This window comes from Artemia sp. Qi Xiang Cuo, chromosome 13 (genome assembly GCF_049724085.1).
Source record: "Artemia sp. Qi Xiang Cuo chromosome 13, ASM4972408v1, whole genome shotgun sequence".
NCBI lineage: Eukaryota > Metazoa > Arthropoda > Branchiopoda > Anostraca > Artemiidae > Artemia > Artemia sp. Qi Xiang Cuo.
Genome location: NC_142806.1, coordinates 5,134,759 through 5,150,817, shown reverse-complemented (window position 1 = coordinate 5,150,817; position 16,059 = coordinate 5,134,759). Strand labels below are relative to the sequence as shown.

The following is a 16,059-nucleotide window of genomic DNA, read 5'->3' as shown; positions in this document are numbered from 1 at the left end:
ATGACTCAGAAAATTGTGTTCTTTTTACTGGCTTAAAATTTCACTTAATTTTGTCTCTATTGATAGCGCTTTTTCAAAATCAAATACATTCACTGGTATTATATGATAACACAGAGAAAAAAAAAAGATAAAACACTTACGGTAAAAGCGGTTATGCTAGTAAACTACATATTCATTAATTAAACTACTGCTGAAATTACTGCCGTTAATTTGTAAAAAAAAGAAGAAGAAATTAGAGCTCTAACTTGCTTTTCAGCACCAAGCTTGGATATCATGAAACGTCTTTTTCATTTGAAAAATAATTCCACTACCTTTTTCTTATATCCCAAACGGATTTTATAATTTTTAATTTTATCGGGGAAACTTCAAATATTTATTACAAAATTACTTTTTTTTTTAAAGTTTAGATTTAGATTTTATTTTTATTTTAATTAGTGGAATACGAATGCTGAGTCTGATTATGTAGTTTTTGTAGGTTCATAGTTAAACTACATAATTTACTAATTATTTCGAAAAAAATTATTGAAAAACTAGTAAAAATTCTTATCAAAAACTAGTATAAAACTAGTAAAAACTAGTAAAAAATTATTGAAAAACTAGTAAAAAATTACTGAAAAACTAGTAAAAACAAGTGTAAAACTAGTATAAAACTAGTATAAGACTAGTAAAGATTAGTAAAAAATTATTGAAAAACTAGTAATGACTCAGAAAATTGTGTTCTTTTTACTGGCTTAAAATTTCATTGAAAAAAACACATGAGAACCAATCATATTTTTAAAAGGCGGGGCTATTTACCTTCACTTTCTAACACATACACTTAAGGGACAATATGTTTGCATTACAAAAATAAGTCAGAGACCAAAACCAATTAAATTAAAGCACGCTTTTTACAACAAAACTATAGAAAATGATCTTTCTTTTCCTCTTATATTAAATTACTAATTCAGAAAAAGAACGTACTTGTTCGAAATATAAACAATTTCAGTTGATATAATGCAATACTAAACACCAATAATAGCTTAAATAACAATTCATGTTTGAGTATGATTTTATCCTCTCCTCCCTCCGATTAATTAAGTCTATTAAATTCACAAAGCGGAAAAACAAACGGGCATACGGAAAAAGCTACAGTACACGCTAATGAGCCCTAGTGATCATTCAGAAAATGTTTTAGCGGGAATTTCAAAGATGAGAAACACTCAGGTCATAAATCAGGCAAATCAAAAAAAAAATATGAGAAACTATGGGATAAGTCATAAAAATTTTAATATTTTGGGGGGAAGGGGGGGGGAGTGCAGGTCAAAAGAGTTTATTTCACAATACATTGGGAGTAACCAATCTGAAATGGAAAAAAAAAATCAATATTGACTCTCTAAGCCCCCAAAAATACCTTTACTGCTAGATGATTTTGAAAATTATCAGAAAAGAAACAACCAGATGAGGCTGATAGGGAAAGCAAAGGAAATGGAAGATATTTCAGACAAATATCCGGACATAAGACGACTTACCTCTGCAGAATTTCTTGCAGGGTGGTACAGCTTTTCCTTCCACACATGGCGGCTCTAATACAGCACAAGCATATTGCGCTGCCCTGGGATGACACTGAGACTTGATAATCATTTGGAAGTAAGGCAGACTGAGGTTTCTCTCAGCGTCTGTCCTGTCTCCGGCAATGTTTGGAAGTTTAGTCCATACATAAGGCAGCACGTTTGAACACATTGATGACGATGGTCTTGAGTCGCAATTTTCGAACATTGAATCTGAAAGGGTATAATCCTTGATTAATTCATTATATAGTCTGTATCTCTACTGCTAAATATCAGATTGGGTAGCTCCAATGTCTTATGCTACATGTTCTGTCAATAGTGATTGATACCTTATATTAAGACGGCCTCTAGATTCTCATGCTTTTAGAGTTTGTACGTCTAGCAGATTTTCTCCAGCTTTTACTCCACCACCATCAACTAATCCAAAGGTTTAAGCATTTTTGTATGTTTAAACTAATACCCAAGTTCCCAATTAGTTATTGAGTAATCAAAGGGTATAATCAGTTAATTGGATTAACCAATGTATTATTTGATTAATAGTCACTGAATTATTCAATATAAACACTGACTGAATAATAATAATTGTCAATTAATTAATGGTACATTCTCATAAATTACAATCTTATAATTCATTAACCCAGATTGGCCTATTAAATTGTGTCGTATCTAACCCTTTGACGTCTTTAACTTAGCCTTCCCCTTTATGTAAACAATTCATTTTTTTATTGTACAAATTTTAACTATACTGTAGTTTATAACTTCCTTTTCATTAAGTATAGTAGTAAAAGTAAGTGTGACGGTACTAGACCCTTAACGTCCAAACCGGCGGTGCTGGACTCCCTTCCGTGGCCCTTCAGCCAGGAAGTGCAATGTGGGGCTGGGGGCCAGCCATCCTGTGCTTTCGCACACCCTTCGTGCTTATCTTCCCCAGATTTCTCCAGGTACCCATTTAGAGCTGGGTCGACTCTGGCTAAAATTACAGAGTCACACCACTGACCCGTGTGCCAAACCCAAATAACTGGTCACGCCTCGAACCCGCGCCCCTTGGACCAAGAATTCACAGCCCAGCGCATGTCCACTTAGCCAGGACGGTCTTTTCATTAAACGGGGAGGGGGAGCCCGGACCCCGCTACAAGTTTGCAGTAGGGCACAATATACTGTTAATTAATCTTTATATATATCAAGATGCTTCAGCATAGGGAAGTAATGCTGATAACCCTCTTGCTGTTATATATTTTTTTTTAGCTTCTCCTCTGTTTAAAAAAATGTTTTATGTTTATATAAATACACTTAACAGGATAGACCAGCGTGGGCTGATTAGCCCGATGTACCCCTAGCAATTCGGTCTTAGTCAGCCCTTACGTCTACAACCTTCCGCAGTCAATAAGACTTACGCGGTTATTTTAAATTTTAGGAGCAGCCTCAACTTCATTGATCTCCTAATACCCAATTCATAATGAGATTTTACTCGAACCAAAATCTAGCTAGCGCTAGTTTCAGCCACTCAGAATTTTCCGTAGATTTTTCAGTTAATCAGAAAATTCTATGGAAAATTCTGGTTGGCTCAAATTAGCGTTAGCTAAATCTCGGTATAAGTTAATTCTCATTGTGAATGAGCCTTAAGAGATAAGTAAAGCAGATCCCTATTCATGGGCGCCCATACGCCGAATTCCAGGGGGGGGCAAACTTCGTCTAATTGCTACTTTTAATGCTATATAATAGAAATCTCAGAACAAAAATATAAAAACAAGGCAGCATCATTCAGCCAGGGGGGGCAAGAGACCCCCCCCCCCCTGCCCCCCCCCATATGGGCGCCCATGTCCCTATTATCAAGACTCTAAAAACTAAGAAATTTCGTAACAAAATTATCTTGAATAAGATATTTGAAGTTTCGAGCCCTACCAAGGAACGTTGAACATTTAACCTACTTGGCACGGTGTATCACGTTATTCCGGCTTTTGACAGGGCATCCGACACACAGGTATTTTGAACGGGTCAATAATGAAGCATCGGCAGATTAATAAATTTTGGCTATTTTGAATACACTACAAAAACAGTCTGAAGCTATGAAAGAGACATTGAAAGAGAACAAACTTCAAACGTCATCTGTGCATATGAAAAAAAAAACAAAAAAACAAACAAACAGCAAAAAGCAAAAAATGGAACAACGTTACTCCTCAAAAAAGATCATGTATTTTTGGTTTTTAGCTTATGTTCATGTTTCTATTCCACTTTTTTGGTTCTTTTGCTGTTTCTGTTTCTCGGCTTTCATTTGCACCAAATTCACCTAGTTTTATACATGCAAAATGTTCGTGTTGGTTTCTTTTCTTTTTGACACGTCTTAGGCCCATTTTGTTCTATTTGTTTCGCTTTTTTGTATTTTGTGTACCCCTTTCCGTCCTGGGTAAAACTTTTACTTAGGATGGCCGTTAAATACGGGGATTTATTTTGTTTGATATTATAAATAAAAAAAATTTCTCGAACTAAGTTGAAAAGCAACTCGCTAGGTAGACGACAAATTCAAATATTATTTTTTATACCACCTGGCCACCAAATTCAAATACACCGTATAAATGAGTTTAGCATCATCCCAAATTAAAAAAAATGTTTGAATTTTTTGACACAAATAAAAGAGAGTTGTTTATCGTCGATCTAATTGTGAAATCTTAACAAGGAAAGTAAGTTTAGAGCGTTTTCCATGCTTTGTTTAAATAGATTGGAGCTTACAAGATCCACTATAGTTTAAAAAAAAAATGTTTTTCAAATAGCCTAGTAGCTCACGGGACAGAAATCCCAAGCGCCTGCATGAGTCCATTTTTCCATTGAATTGTCGGACAGAATAGAGGCAGTCCAAAAAATATGCCTAAGAATTATCTTCAATGAAGGTAAAGTACCTTATATTCCCTTCTTATGAGAGCTAATCTTGTCACCCTTAAGGAAAGGAGAGCAAAATTTGCCTTGCGTTTTGCTAACCATGCCCTTCATAACCCTCGAACAACTCCCCTTTTCCCTGGTCAATATTCACCCCTTCGACCCCGCCTCCCACGTTCTGTGTCAACAAAAATCCCCCTTCTTGCCCCAATAAGAGCTTGCACTGAAAGATATAGAAGAACTTTTATCCCTTACATAGTTGACATTTTCAACCAGTTAATCTCCGCTGCCTCCCTCCCCCCCCCTCACTCATTCTTTACCTCATAGTTATTAATTTTAATGCCCATTTTGCAAATTTGGAGGTTTTATATTTATGTTTGTTAGTCACCTTTTACTTTATCCCCTTGTTAGTTTTACGAGTTTCCGTTTTTTTTTTTTTGGCATTTTTTCTGACTTTACGTTGGCCTTATAATTTTATGAGTTTTTTTTGTTTTGTTTTTAAAATTTTTAAGTATTTGACATTTACCCTTTAATAACTTCCTTCTGTTGTTTGATTGCTCGTTTTTGTTGTTCTTTTTTCATTTTATTTTACTCTAAATTGCTAATTCGGCCCTTTTTGGCTTGTGATAGCCGGTTTTCAGCAATAAATCTTATCTTATGAGTCCAGGCAACCTTTTTTAGAGGGAGGGATAAGAGAAATACACTTTTTATTTGATAATTTGAATAAAAAGTACCAAGAAATTCTGAAAATTTTGGATTTTGGGGGAGGCTTGGCCCCGAGGCCCAACCCGGGTGCGTCGTCGATTACAATGTTTTCTCTATAAACCAATGCAACTATAAAAACTTTGTCAGCTTCCTCAATCACAAACTACCAGACAGTTTTACTTCCAGAACTTCATAGAAAATATATGTTCTAGTTACATTGGACGTTTTGTTTTGACATTCACTTTCCAGCCAAATATAGTCTTAAAAGATGAGCTGCCAAATACAAATTAGAAGCATCTTATATTGATCCAGAAGGAGCTCTTGAAAAATCTTTACTCCCCATTGGTATAATTCAGTTCAGACAGCTGTGATTCAAGTTTGTTAAAAACGTCACAAGTTCTGTAGAAGGGAGCTGTATGAGAAAGTCCAACACTTTATTCGGTTTGAATCTTGCACTGATGGATCCACGCGGGGCCCTGCCTCCCTCTCCCCAGGTTTTTTTTCTGGTGCCCTCATTCCGTGTCTTTCCTTCTTTTTAAATAAATTTGCCAATTTGGTCAATTATTGACACCCTCGTCAGATTGTCCCACCCCCCTCCCCCAAGATTTTGCTCAAGACCCACATTGGCACTTTGCTACCAGATTTTAGATGCACCAGGGTAACACACATTCAGAAACTGACATTTACCCAAATGCAATATATCGGTTAGCCTGTAACTCAGGAACTCTGTATGAGGGACTTGATGGCTCTATCTGATAAAGTAGGAATGATTATCCAGCGTTATGTAGGATAACCGGTCTCTCGCTTTCTTGCGGGTTTTGGCTGGTAGTTTATGTGGTTTATTGATAGTTTACGTTTTGGTGAAAGCAAGCCTGTATCCAGGGGGATTAGGGGTTTGAACCCCTCCCCCCCCCAAAAAAAAAATATTTTTCCGAATCGGAAAAAACGCAACAAAAATGAATATAAAGGACTTTTGGTGCGCCTTTTTGTGTTTTTTTGTCCCCCCCCCCCTACAAAAAAAATCCTGGATACGGCCCTGGATGATAGCTTGAGTTTATGCGGCTATGAGACAGTTTTTGTGTCGAAAAGTTGAGTTGTTTCGCAGAAGTAACTCCAAAAAGATTGTATGTGGTAGCACAAGATGCGTAAGAGCTTACTATTAGATAAATATCACCAAAAAGTGCACATAACTAATTAAGCTGCGCATTTTGTTTTATAATTTTCCGGTGTATTGTTTTTCCTAAAAAGCTGGAAGGTCCGCTTAATAAGGTTACACAAATACTATAAAATAAACACATAAAAAGCAGCATAAAACAAGCAAAGCAATAAGGCTGTGTCAACCAAAACCAGTTTTTTTTCAATCATGCAAGATGGAAGCCTTACCGACTTCCTGTTTCTCTTCAGCTTCTTCTGAAGACTCTTCATCAGAAGCTATTTCCAACGATGGAGGTGGTGCAGTCTGTAAATCTTGAACTGCACTAGTCTGAGATGTTGCCTGCTGCTTACCAACTGAAGCTAACAAAGCTGCAAGTTCTTGAGGATCAACAGGCTCGACTTCAACAGAGTCTTCATCTCCTTCTTCTAATTCTGTGACATCTTCTCTTGCTTCGTTAGATCCTAAGATGCTGTTATTTGCTTCAACTGGAGTAAAGAGGGGTTTTTCTTCTACAGGAAGAATTTGCTCTGGTATTTGTACTTCATCTGATTCATTGATATTTTGAGCAGCAAAGACATCAGGGAGGGCGACAGAATCATTGGTTTCAATGTCCTTACCAGCGTCTGTATCATCAAATTCATTGCTCTCAAGATCAGTAGACGTCTCAGAAGAGGCATTTGCTGCATCAGGTTGAGATTGATCTTGCTCTATTGAAGCTATAGGTGATTCTGGAAACTTTTCGGGTATCACTGCTTTAACAGTAGTTGTTGTGCTAATTGGTTTAGGAGATGTTGACGTTAATGTTGATTCCTTCAAAGAAAGAAAAAGAAGTTAAATTTTCTATCTTGAGGAATATGGTTTTTATTGCACATTAATTTCTATGCTTCCAGATTTACCCTTCTTATTACTATTTTTTTGCCAAGTACACTTTTTTATGTTTATCTTAATATTTGAAGATTATTTAAACATGCTATGCTTCGCGTAAACATAACACATAATCCGGAGACTACAAATTAAAATATTTGTTTTTTTTTGTCAAGAAGAGAGCCTCGGAAATGCCGTCAACGTGCCGATAACTCAAGCAATTCCATGTCTTAATTATTCTCTATTAGTTTAATTCCTTAAGTGTAGACATTAAATAACTAGATGTCACACCTGGACCATTTTTTTTTTTTTTTATTTCAGATTATAGAAAAAGAGTACTAGAAATTGTAATGTGTAGCTGAATAGCCTAGCTTAAGTATTTCCAAGCTCGATTTCACGAAAATTTATAATTCTTTTTTAAAACGACGGCCAAATCAAGGATTTGCGGACTTTTGTATCAAGTATGACTACCTCCCCTGAAGGAAGTAGCCGTTCAGCATGGACCTAACGAATCTCAGAGATCTTCGATGTCATGCAAGGTCGAAACGCCTGATTCTTGAACAAGTACAAGTAAGCAGTTCCTGTGCAGTAAACACGTATCCAGCACAAACGATCAGGGGATAAAAACACTAGAGAGAACTCTTGGCGCAATAGATCCTCTGTGCAGTATTTGTAGATAAGCCATTAAGTTTTAAGTGCAACAAAGTGATCAATGTTTAAAGGTGCACGTAGATTCAACCCTTTGGGTGGTTTTTTCCCAATAGATCCTGGAGTTCAAAATCAGAATAGGTAAAGGCTACCATTTTTCGTACATTTAAGCCCATTTTTTTTCTAGTATTATACAAAAACAGCTAACAAGAGGAAGCCTAGATAAGTCATATTTAAGCAATATAAGTTTAGTCTCTAAGAAAAAGGACATAATAGAATAAATACTAGACGAAGCTCCATTCATAGATACTAAAACCGTCTTTGATAATTTTAAAAAACGCATAAACTTTAAAAAACGCATCAAATATTTGTTTATATTCATTTTTGTCTCTGTTTTTACGAATCGAACAAACATTTCAGGATTTGGGGATCAAACCCCCGACCCCCCCTTATGAATATGCCTTTGGTCATAGCTACTGTAATTGTTTCTTTTAGTAAAGTCAAAATTTATCTTGACACTGTAAATTAACATTGACAGAACAAAAGTTTGTCAATATATTGTTATTCTGCGCCTTTGCCATTAAATAATTTTCTGTTTTTTAAAAGAAATAAAAATCCACACATTCAATTTTTATCCTTTAGAATAAGCTTTCACTAAAATACCAAAAGGTTGTTAAACCGGTATTTTACGTGACTTTGTTCAAAAGTACAAATTTGATTTTCCTTAAAAGTTCGTGACATATTTAATGATCAATTTAAAAAGAAACATATGGGCAAAGGCAAAAGAAACATTTTAAGAAATCTTTAAGTCCCAAATCTGCAATTATTTAATGATAAACTAATATGTACATCAATTTTGTTCGTGAGTGCACCCACATATCCCATATGAGGGGGGAGGGCAAAGATTTTGGTGTCAGTGTCATTTTAATGGACTTGATCCCAAGAAGCACAGCAAGTGTTATGAGAGAGCAGGGAATCAAATGAGGAGGCAGAACTTGAGGAGGCCTAGTCTTAGATATGCTGATGATTTCGACGTCTTGATGAAAATGCTAGCAAAAGGAATGAATTTTTGGAGGTCTTGAGAGTTAAAGATGGAATAATAGGTCTAAATTAATGTTGAGAAGATTAAGTCACTAAGACTGGGAATAAATAAAGATGAAGAGAAGGTATGGGTAAAGAGAAGATCGACTAATCAGAGAGCTTCACTTGCCTAGGTAGTATTATTAGTAAAAATGGTGTATGCAGTGAAGATGTTAAAAGTAGAATAGTCAAGGTCCAGGGTGTTTTTTCACAGTTGAAAAAAGTTTGGAAAAATAAGAAAATAAGCCTGCGAACCAAGATTAGAATATTCAAATCTACAGTGATGATAGTGGTCAAGAATGGTTCTGAAGCATGGGAACTCCAAAAGAAGGAGGAGGGTCGGTTAAATGTTTTCCAGAGAAATTGTCGACGGATTGTTTTGGGTACCTGTCTGACTGACCGTATTATAAACAGTAAGATGAACGAAAAACGTTGTTCAATCTGGCTTCCTAGGGCTATAATGAGAGAAAAGTTTAAATGGATAGGACACGCTCTTCGAATGAAAAAAGACTGATTTCCAAAGAGAGCCAACCATCTAAGGCAAAACAAAAGCAGGTTGTCCGCAAATGGGGCCTGAGGAGGTCGCAAAGAAAGATTTAAGAATGACTGAACCTTCTTGGGAGGACGTAAAGAAGGAGGTTTCGAATATACTGGGGAGGAGGAGGAGTGTACCTAGCTGTACTGGTCTCAGGCGGGTTTGTGCTGTAATGAGTTGTTAGTAGTAGTAGTAGTATATTTATCTATTATTTTTCAAATTCATCCGCCAAGGGACAGGAGGGAAGGATAAATTGTACGAAACTAATCAGTATTAAAGGGAGTTCTAAAGACAAGAATTGAGGAGAGGAGGAGATGTGTTTCAAATCAGCACCAATTCACACGTGCACCAATTCACAAAGGACAGTGTTAAGTGTTTTGTTGTTTTCTTAGGGAAATACAGGGACAAAAAGGATGCTGGTTTCAAGTGGGAGAGGGATGAAACTAGTCTCACTAAATCTTCACTAAATCTCACTAAAGTCTCACTAAATCACTAAATCTCACTAAATCTTCCTCGGGTTTGTTAATTAAAAAAGGTCACACAAGCCATAAAAATTATGCAACTACCCACCATAAATTAGCCGTTTCTGATTATTTGTTTTCTCAAAAAGCTGAACTGACTTAAAATTAGCATATAGGTTAATCAGTAATATTTTTGGCGTATGTTGGTTAAATTGAATATTTCTGGGGAGAGGTTTACGTTCCCTATATCCCCACACGTGTATCCCTGTGTGCAAATACATAGCCTACTAATTGTACTGGGGCCGTATTTTCTTGGCAAAATGAAGTCATGTAAAAATGACAATGGTATGCCACAGTCTGAAATAATGTAAAAAAAATTGTTTTTTTATACCTTTGCCCTAGGTTTATACAGCTGTGTTTTCTAGCTTTTTTATGTAAAGGGTTGACATTACAGCAAAAACACAAAATTGTTTCTACCAAATATGGCTGTTGTATCTGTTAAAAAGAAAATAGAAAAGAGGTAGGTTATATGGAGTTCAAAAAGTAATTATTTTATTAGCCTTTAGGACATTTTTTTAATTAAAACATACACATTTTTCAATAGGTAAAAACTTCGGGTGGAGGGGGGACAGCTAAAAAGGGATAAAGGTCAAAAAGTGTTCAAAAAGTGGACACTTGGTCGAAAAGTGTTCATTTAGACTTTCCTAGATCTTAGCGGGTACACATCATCCGAGGTATTGTAGCTCTTTCCAGGGGGTCAGAATGTTTTGTGTTCAATTAAAATACAAATCCACCACATAGGGAAAAAATTGGCCTTTTTATAAGCCTCCTTAGTTTGTTTTTAGGGTTTTGGGTCGGAAACAATTTTTTTAATTTTTGGAATGGGAACAATGATCCAAAACCTTTCACTTTTCTTCCCCAAAAATTGGACAATCGGGATATGATAGTTTCAAATAAGGTCTAAGCTATTATTGTCGAAAGGGGGGTAGTTAAACATTTTGAGGATATTTTTAGGTGGGCTAATTAGCACTGAATCGTCAAAACTGCCGCCTTTTTAAAAAAGCACACTGGTTTTGACTGCTCAAACGGTTTAATTTAGTTAAAAAATGATTCCTTTAGCGTGTTTCGTGTCCTTGGCCGCGCTATTTTATGCATGGTATCTACCAGCACTGGCATGCACTATTAAGTCATTTTTAAGGCACGTTTCATTAAGGAAGCTTCATTCAAGTTTATTCCTTACTTTCAACGTTTTATTAAGGAGTGATGATGACGTAAGTTAACTAATAAAGAATAGGCACACTTTCTTGGTTTTATTGATGAATGATTCATTGCCCAAGGCCGTATCCAGGGGGGGGGGGTTACCCGGTTTGCCCCCCCCCCCAAATTTTTGACCGAGTCGTCGAAAACTAGTTTAAAATTAGTAAAACCTTAGTAAAAATTAGTCGAAAACCGAGTCGAAAATTAGTTACTCCCCCCGCCCGAACAAAAATCCTGGATCCGCTCTTGTCCTTGCCTGTCCAATTAAGTTGAGGAATAATACGACCTTGCTACTGCAGGTAACTTTTTATCACTCCTTAACTTGATTAGTCTGGGGAGGAATCACTCCTTAATAAACAAGGAAAGTTTGCTTATTCCTTTATAATCAACATCGTTGCATTTTCATTTAGTCTTTTACAGACTAAACACCTAATGAATCGGATCCTTATTTTTCTGAGATATATTTTTTTTTAAAAGCAGTTTTATTGGGGGATCTGTTTTCCGGTTTGTCGAAATGGAAACGTGGCGTAACAGCTAATTCTGGAATTCTCATTAATGGGAGCCAATACGAGTTATCAATGACTTACATACAAAAGGAATGGCTGCCCTCGGGAGGTAAATGAAAGTACAAGTTAAAGAACTTAAGTGGGTTGGAATTTGTTATGCACTTTCACCAGTCAGAACTGCAAGCCTTAAGCTTTGATGGGTTTCTTTAATTACTTCCTGTCTTAATGAAAGGCTACATTTTATAAATGTGTGCTTTTCAATATTGCCAGGGTATTTGTGTACACAGCGGCTTTTGTGGGTTCTACTACTCTTGAAAAATGGTCAATTAGTCACAGTTGACTAACAGGGTAGGGTTTACTGGTACACCTTAAAGAAGCCGTCCTAGCCGAGTGGTTAGTGCGCTAGACTTGATACCCTTTGTCCAAGAGGACAAGGGTTTGAGTCCCGGGGTCGTTGGTTATTTGGTTTGAACAGGGGTTAGTGGCATGACTCTGTAAGCTCAGCCCGAGTCGACCTAGCTTGATATGGGTATGGGCGTCCCGAGGGGTGGGGGAGAGGGGCTTTCCGCCCAAACTTTTTTGGCATTCGATAAAATTTTCGCCGAAGGCACAAATTTCGGCAGAAATTTTGTAAAATCGGCCAAAATTTAGCAAAAATCTTGATTTCTGCAGAAAATTCGGCACAAATCAAGGTAGTGATTCGGTAAAATTTACAAAGATCGCCTCCCTAATAAAACGAACCTCGGGACGCCCCTGGATATGGGTACCTGGAATTATCTGTGGAAGATAAACAGGAAGGGTGTGCGAAAGTACACGGTGGCTGTCCCCAGCCCCCCATTGCACTTCCTGGATGAAGGGCCATGAAACGGAGATCAGCACAGCCGGTAGGGATTGTAAAATCCAATGCCGTATTCTTTACCTTCTTTACCATAATGAATAAATGCAAGTATATTTGAATATTTTAACGTAGTTTTCAGAATTTTATAGTGTTTCATTCTAGAGAGTAAAAATGCAGCAATAATAATTAGTCAATAGATCGTCATTATTATTCAATAATAAGTCGGGTACTTATTTTTCAAGTGCTGGTTCCAGCTCTTCGTTTTCAAATTTAAAACACCCATATCACTTTTGGAACATCCTATCCTCCTGATAGCAGAAATAGTTTTATTCTTACCAGCATTTTCCTCACAAAAAAATAATTTTCCAAAACTAATTCCAGAAGTTCTAATTTTCATTGTATTTTTATGACAGTGAAAGAAATTGTCAATATGTATCTCACATGTCACTAAAGTCTATAAAGCTTAAACTTCTGCGTTTGCCCCCATCTAGAGTTTTCAATCCCCCTCCCAAATTTATAAAAGACTATGGGGAGTATTTTCATTGAAAATACCCTTTGTTTGGTTCATTGGAAAAATAAAAAAATTAATCCCCCCCCCCCTCCAGATTTAAAAAAATACATTTTGCCCCCTATTGACGCCACTGATTGTAAGCTGAAACTACGAATCCCAGAACCCTAGCTATTGGGTAAGAAAGAATTTGTTAAGTTAATATAATAATGCAATTTTGGGATATATGCTGACCATGTCTCTAGGATCTTTCCTGAAACTTTATGGTTCATTTTTGCCTAATCTTTATCCTGAATGTATCTATGGATACTGAGAACACTATATATATAAAAAGCAGAATTGAATTTAGACAAACCTTAAAAACTTCCGCTTCTACCTTCTTTTCAGGCTCTTTCGTCGTCACTTCTGTCGTGTTCCCTTTTACAACTTGAACAACCTTAGAGCTGACTGAAGATGAGACGGAGGAAGAGACAACAACTACATCGACCTTGGGCTCTTTTCTCTTCAGCTCCTCATTTCTTTGGCGGTTGGCCAAATCTGCCAGCATAAACTTTTCCATCTCATCATCATCGACACTACCCTTCGTCATCTTATTGTCTTCTTTACCAAAGACTTCACTGTTATCTGCCTTTGGTTCAGGCTCAGGCTCTGGAGCTGGTTCAGGCTCTGGTTTCGGAGCAGGTTCTGGCTCTGGTTCTGGAGCCAGTTCTGGCTCTGGCGCTGGTTCTGGTACCGGCTCTTGCTCTGACATCGATTTAGCATCGGTTTCTGGCTCTAACTCATAGGGTTTAATCTTAGACTCAACTGGTGGGTTTACAGCCAAGCCAGGTAACGCGGGAGGTTCTGGGACTGGCTCTGGTCGACTTTCTTCTTTATCTACACAAAAAGCACAAATGTTATGCGACAAAGCTGTGACTAGACACACAAAATTGGTGAAAAATTAATTCCTAGAAATACAGGGCAAAACATAGGCAGCAACACAAAACAAAAAAAAACACAAACCCTGTGAAAAGGTTAATACTTATGCGCATTATTAGTGCAAAAAATATCTGTAAGAAAGCTTTATTTTTAAATAAGTTTTTAAGTTTTGTATTTATTTTCAACATCATGGAATAACGATATTTCAAGTAGTAATTTAAAAATATTAATAAGCTTTATTTGGAGAAATTAGATGGATTGCAATATTTTTATCCCTATTAGTGGAAACCCCATTTAGTGTCAGTTTTTATAAGAACTGAACTATCTCATTTAGTCAATAGCACACGAACACAGAAACCAATGGCGGATCCAGAGGGGGGTGAGGGGGCGTGTGCCCCCCTAGCTTATTCTAAAGTAGTGTAGTTTACTTAATTAACTCAAGTTTGCGTTAATTAAACTTGCTCCTAACGCAAGTTTATCGGATCAACCTATTTTGCCCCCCCCCCCTAAAAAAACCTGGATCCACCCCTGACAGAAACCAGGATGTCAGAATTGCATGCTGTAACATGCTGTGTTAAAATTGCCTATTTTGGACTGACTTACCATTCCTTGAAACTGAAAAAGAGCCAGTCCCCTTCGTCTCTTACTGATAAGTACTGTATTTATTCGTTTTGCACTGTAATTGTGAATACATTGTGACGTAGGCGATTCAAATAGAACTGGGCAAATTTTGCTGATCATTTCTTGAATAAACTAATAAATGAAGTCTAAACTTTGTTATTCAGATAAAGACTCGAAAAATTTTTGACATAAAGTAATTATTTTTCATTCAAAAATTTCTTTAAACACTAAATAAATGCTAATGTCCCTGCATTTATTCCTCATGTGCTGTGATTGTGTAAGCACCTTGTTGCAGGGTTTTCCCCCTGAGTTTCCTTAACCTGACGTTTTTTTTTCTTCATAGTCGGCCATGAAACCCCCGGTTATTTTTCTATTTGTGAACATAGGGTTAAACTTGGGCGGTTACAAAAGTATTTCTTCGTGGAGAGGGGAAAAAAACTTAAAAAACACAGCAAAAATTTGTTTATATTCATTTTTGTTACATTTTTACGAGTCAAACAAACATTTCAGAGGAGGGGGGGTTCAAATACCTAAACTTCCCCCTGGATACGGCCTTGGTTTTGAGTAACTTTTTATGTCATTGGTATTTTCTGTTGCCCTAAGTTACAGGCCTTCTTAGTACCGAAATGGGAAGACGTCACTGCTGAAGCATTCCTTTGGGATGAGTGAAAAGGCTTCGTCCACGCCCTAAGACCTAGAGGAACTAAGGCCTAGGATAGGGTAAGTAACAGACCTTTAGGCCTTTTTATTGGGGGAAGGGGGGTTAAAAGACGTTCATTTTTTTATATGTTCAAATAAAGAATTATTGAATCTTGAAATCTTTAAAAAGGTTTTGGAATATTTCATTGTATTGAAGAGAGAGCCGCTCTTAGTGAGGGTAACCGGGCCAGCTACCCCGGGCACTACAGCTGGGGGATTCCAATTTCTACCAAATTTTCCACCTTCAGGCGGCTTTGTTTGCTTATATTTGAGTCGGGATGGGGCGCTGTAATTAATTTTTCGTCGGGAACCACCAACTCTATGAACAACTCTGCGCGAAGAGGGTACATTTTTAATAGTCATTTTCTATGTTTTGTATACTAAACGTAATGACTTATTATAAAAAAAAAAAACATTTCTTGTTTTTTCGAACGAATTTTAAAGCTTTCTAGCTTTACAGCTTCTAGCAAAAATTTTAATTTTCAGGGGTTCTTCGAACAGCTTCAAAAAATTGGTCAAACATTAAAGCTCTTACCTTTGTCTAAGCTTTTATTTCCTTTCATCCAGGGATCACTCCAATCATTAAAGTTGTCGCTGTTCGGTCGATTTATTTTTCTATTTTGGTTCATTTCTTTGACATCTAAAAATAAAAATTAATTATTTAAACCAATTTAAGTTCAAAATTGATTTCTAAACTTGGTTTTAAAATTGACGCTATCCCTTTTAAAAACATTTTTCTTTATGGATGATATTTGGCTTCCCGCTATTTTTAAAAGGGATAAATTTAAGTAACAATCTCCAAGATCTAACATATTTTTAGATGGGGGAGGGATTCAAAATTGATT

The 16,059-nt window shown here is 36.6% G+C and overlaps 1 protein-coding gene across 2 annotated transcripts in view; it reads right to left on the bottom strand.

The window, feature by feature from the left end:
* LOC148944871 (uncharacterized) overlaps positions 1 to 16,059 on the bottom strand; it is a 96,677-nt gene that overhangs the window by 40,022 nt on the left and 40,596 nt on the right. For both annotated transcript variants that reach the window (XM_089099398.1, XM_089099399.1), the window contains exons 4-7: positions 15,750 to 15,854; positions 13,332 to 13,852; positions 6,507 to 7,089; positions 1,509 to 1,760 (exon numbers count right to left, since the gene is read on the bottom strand). In XM_089099398.1, coding sequence (XP_088955524.1) covers positions 1,509 to 1,760; positions 6,507 to 7,089; positions 13,332 to 13,852; positions 15,750 to 15,854 — 1,461 coding nt within the window. The remainder of the gene's footprint in view (positions 1 to 1,508; positions 1,761 to 6,506; positions 7,090 to 13,331; positions 13,853 to 15,749; positions 15,855 to 16,059) is intronic.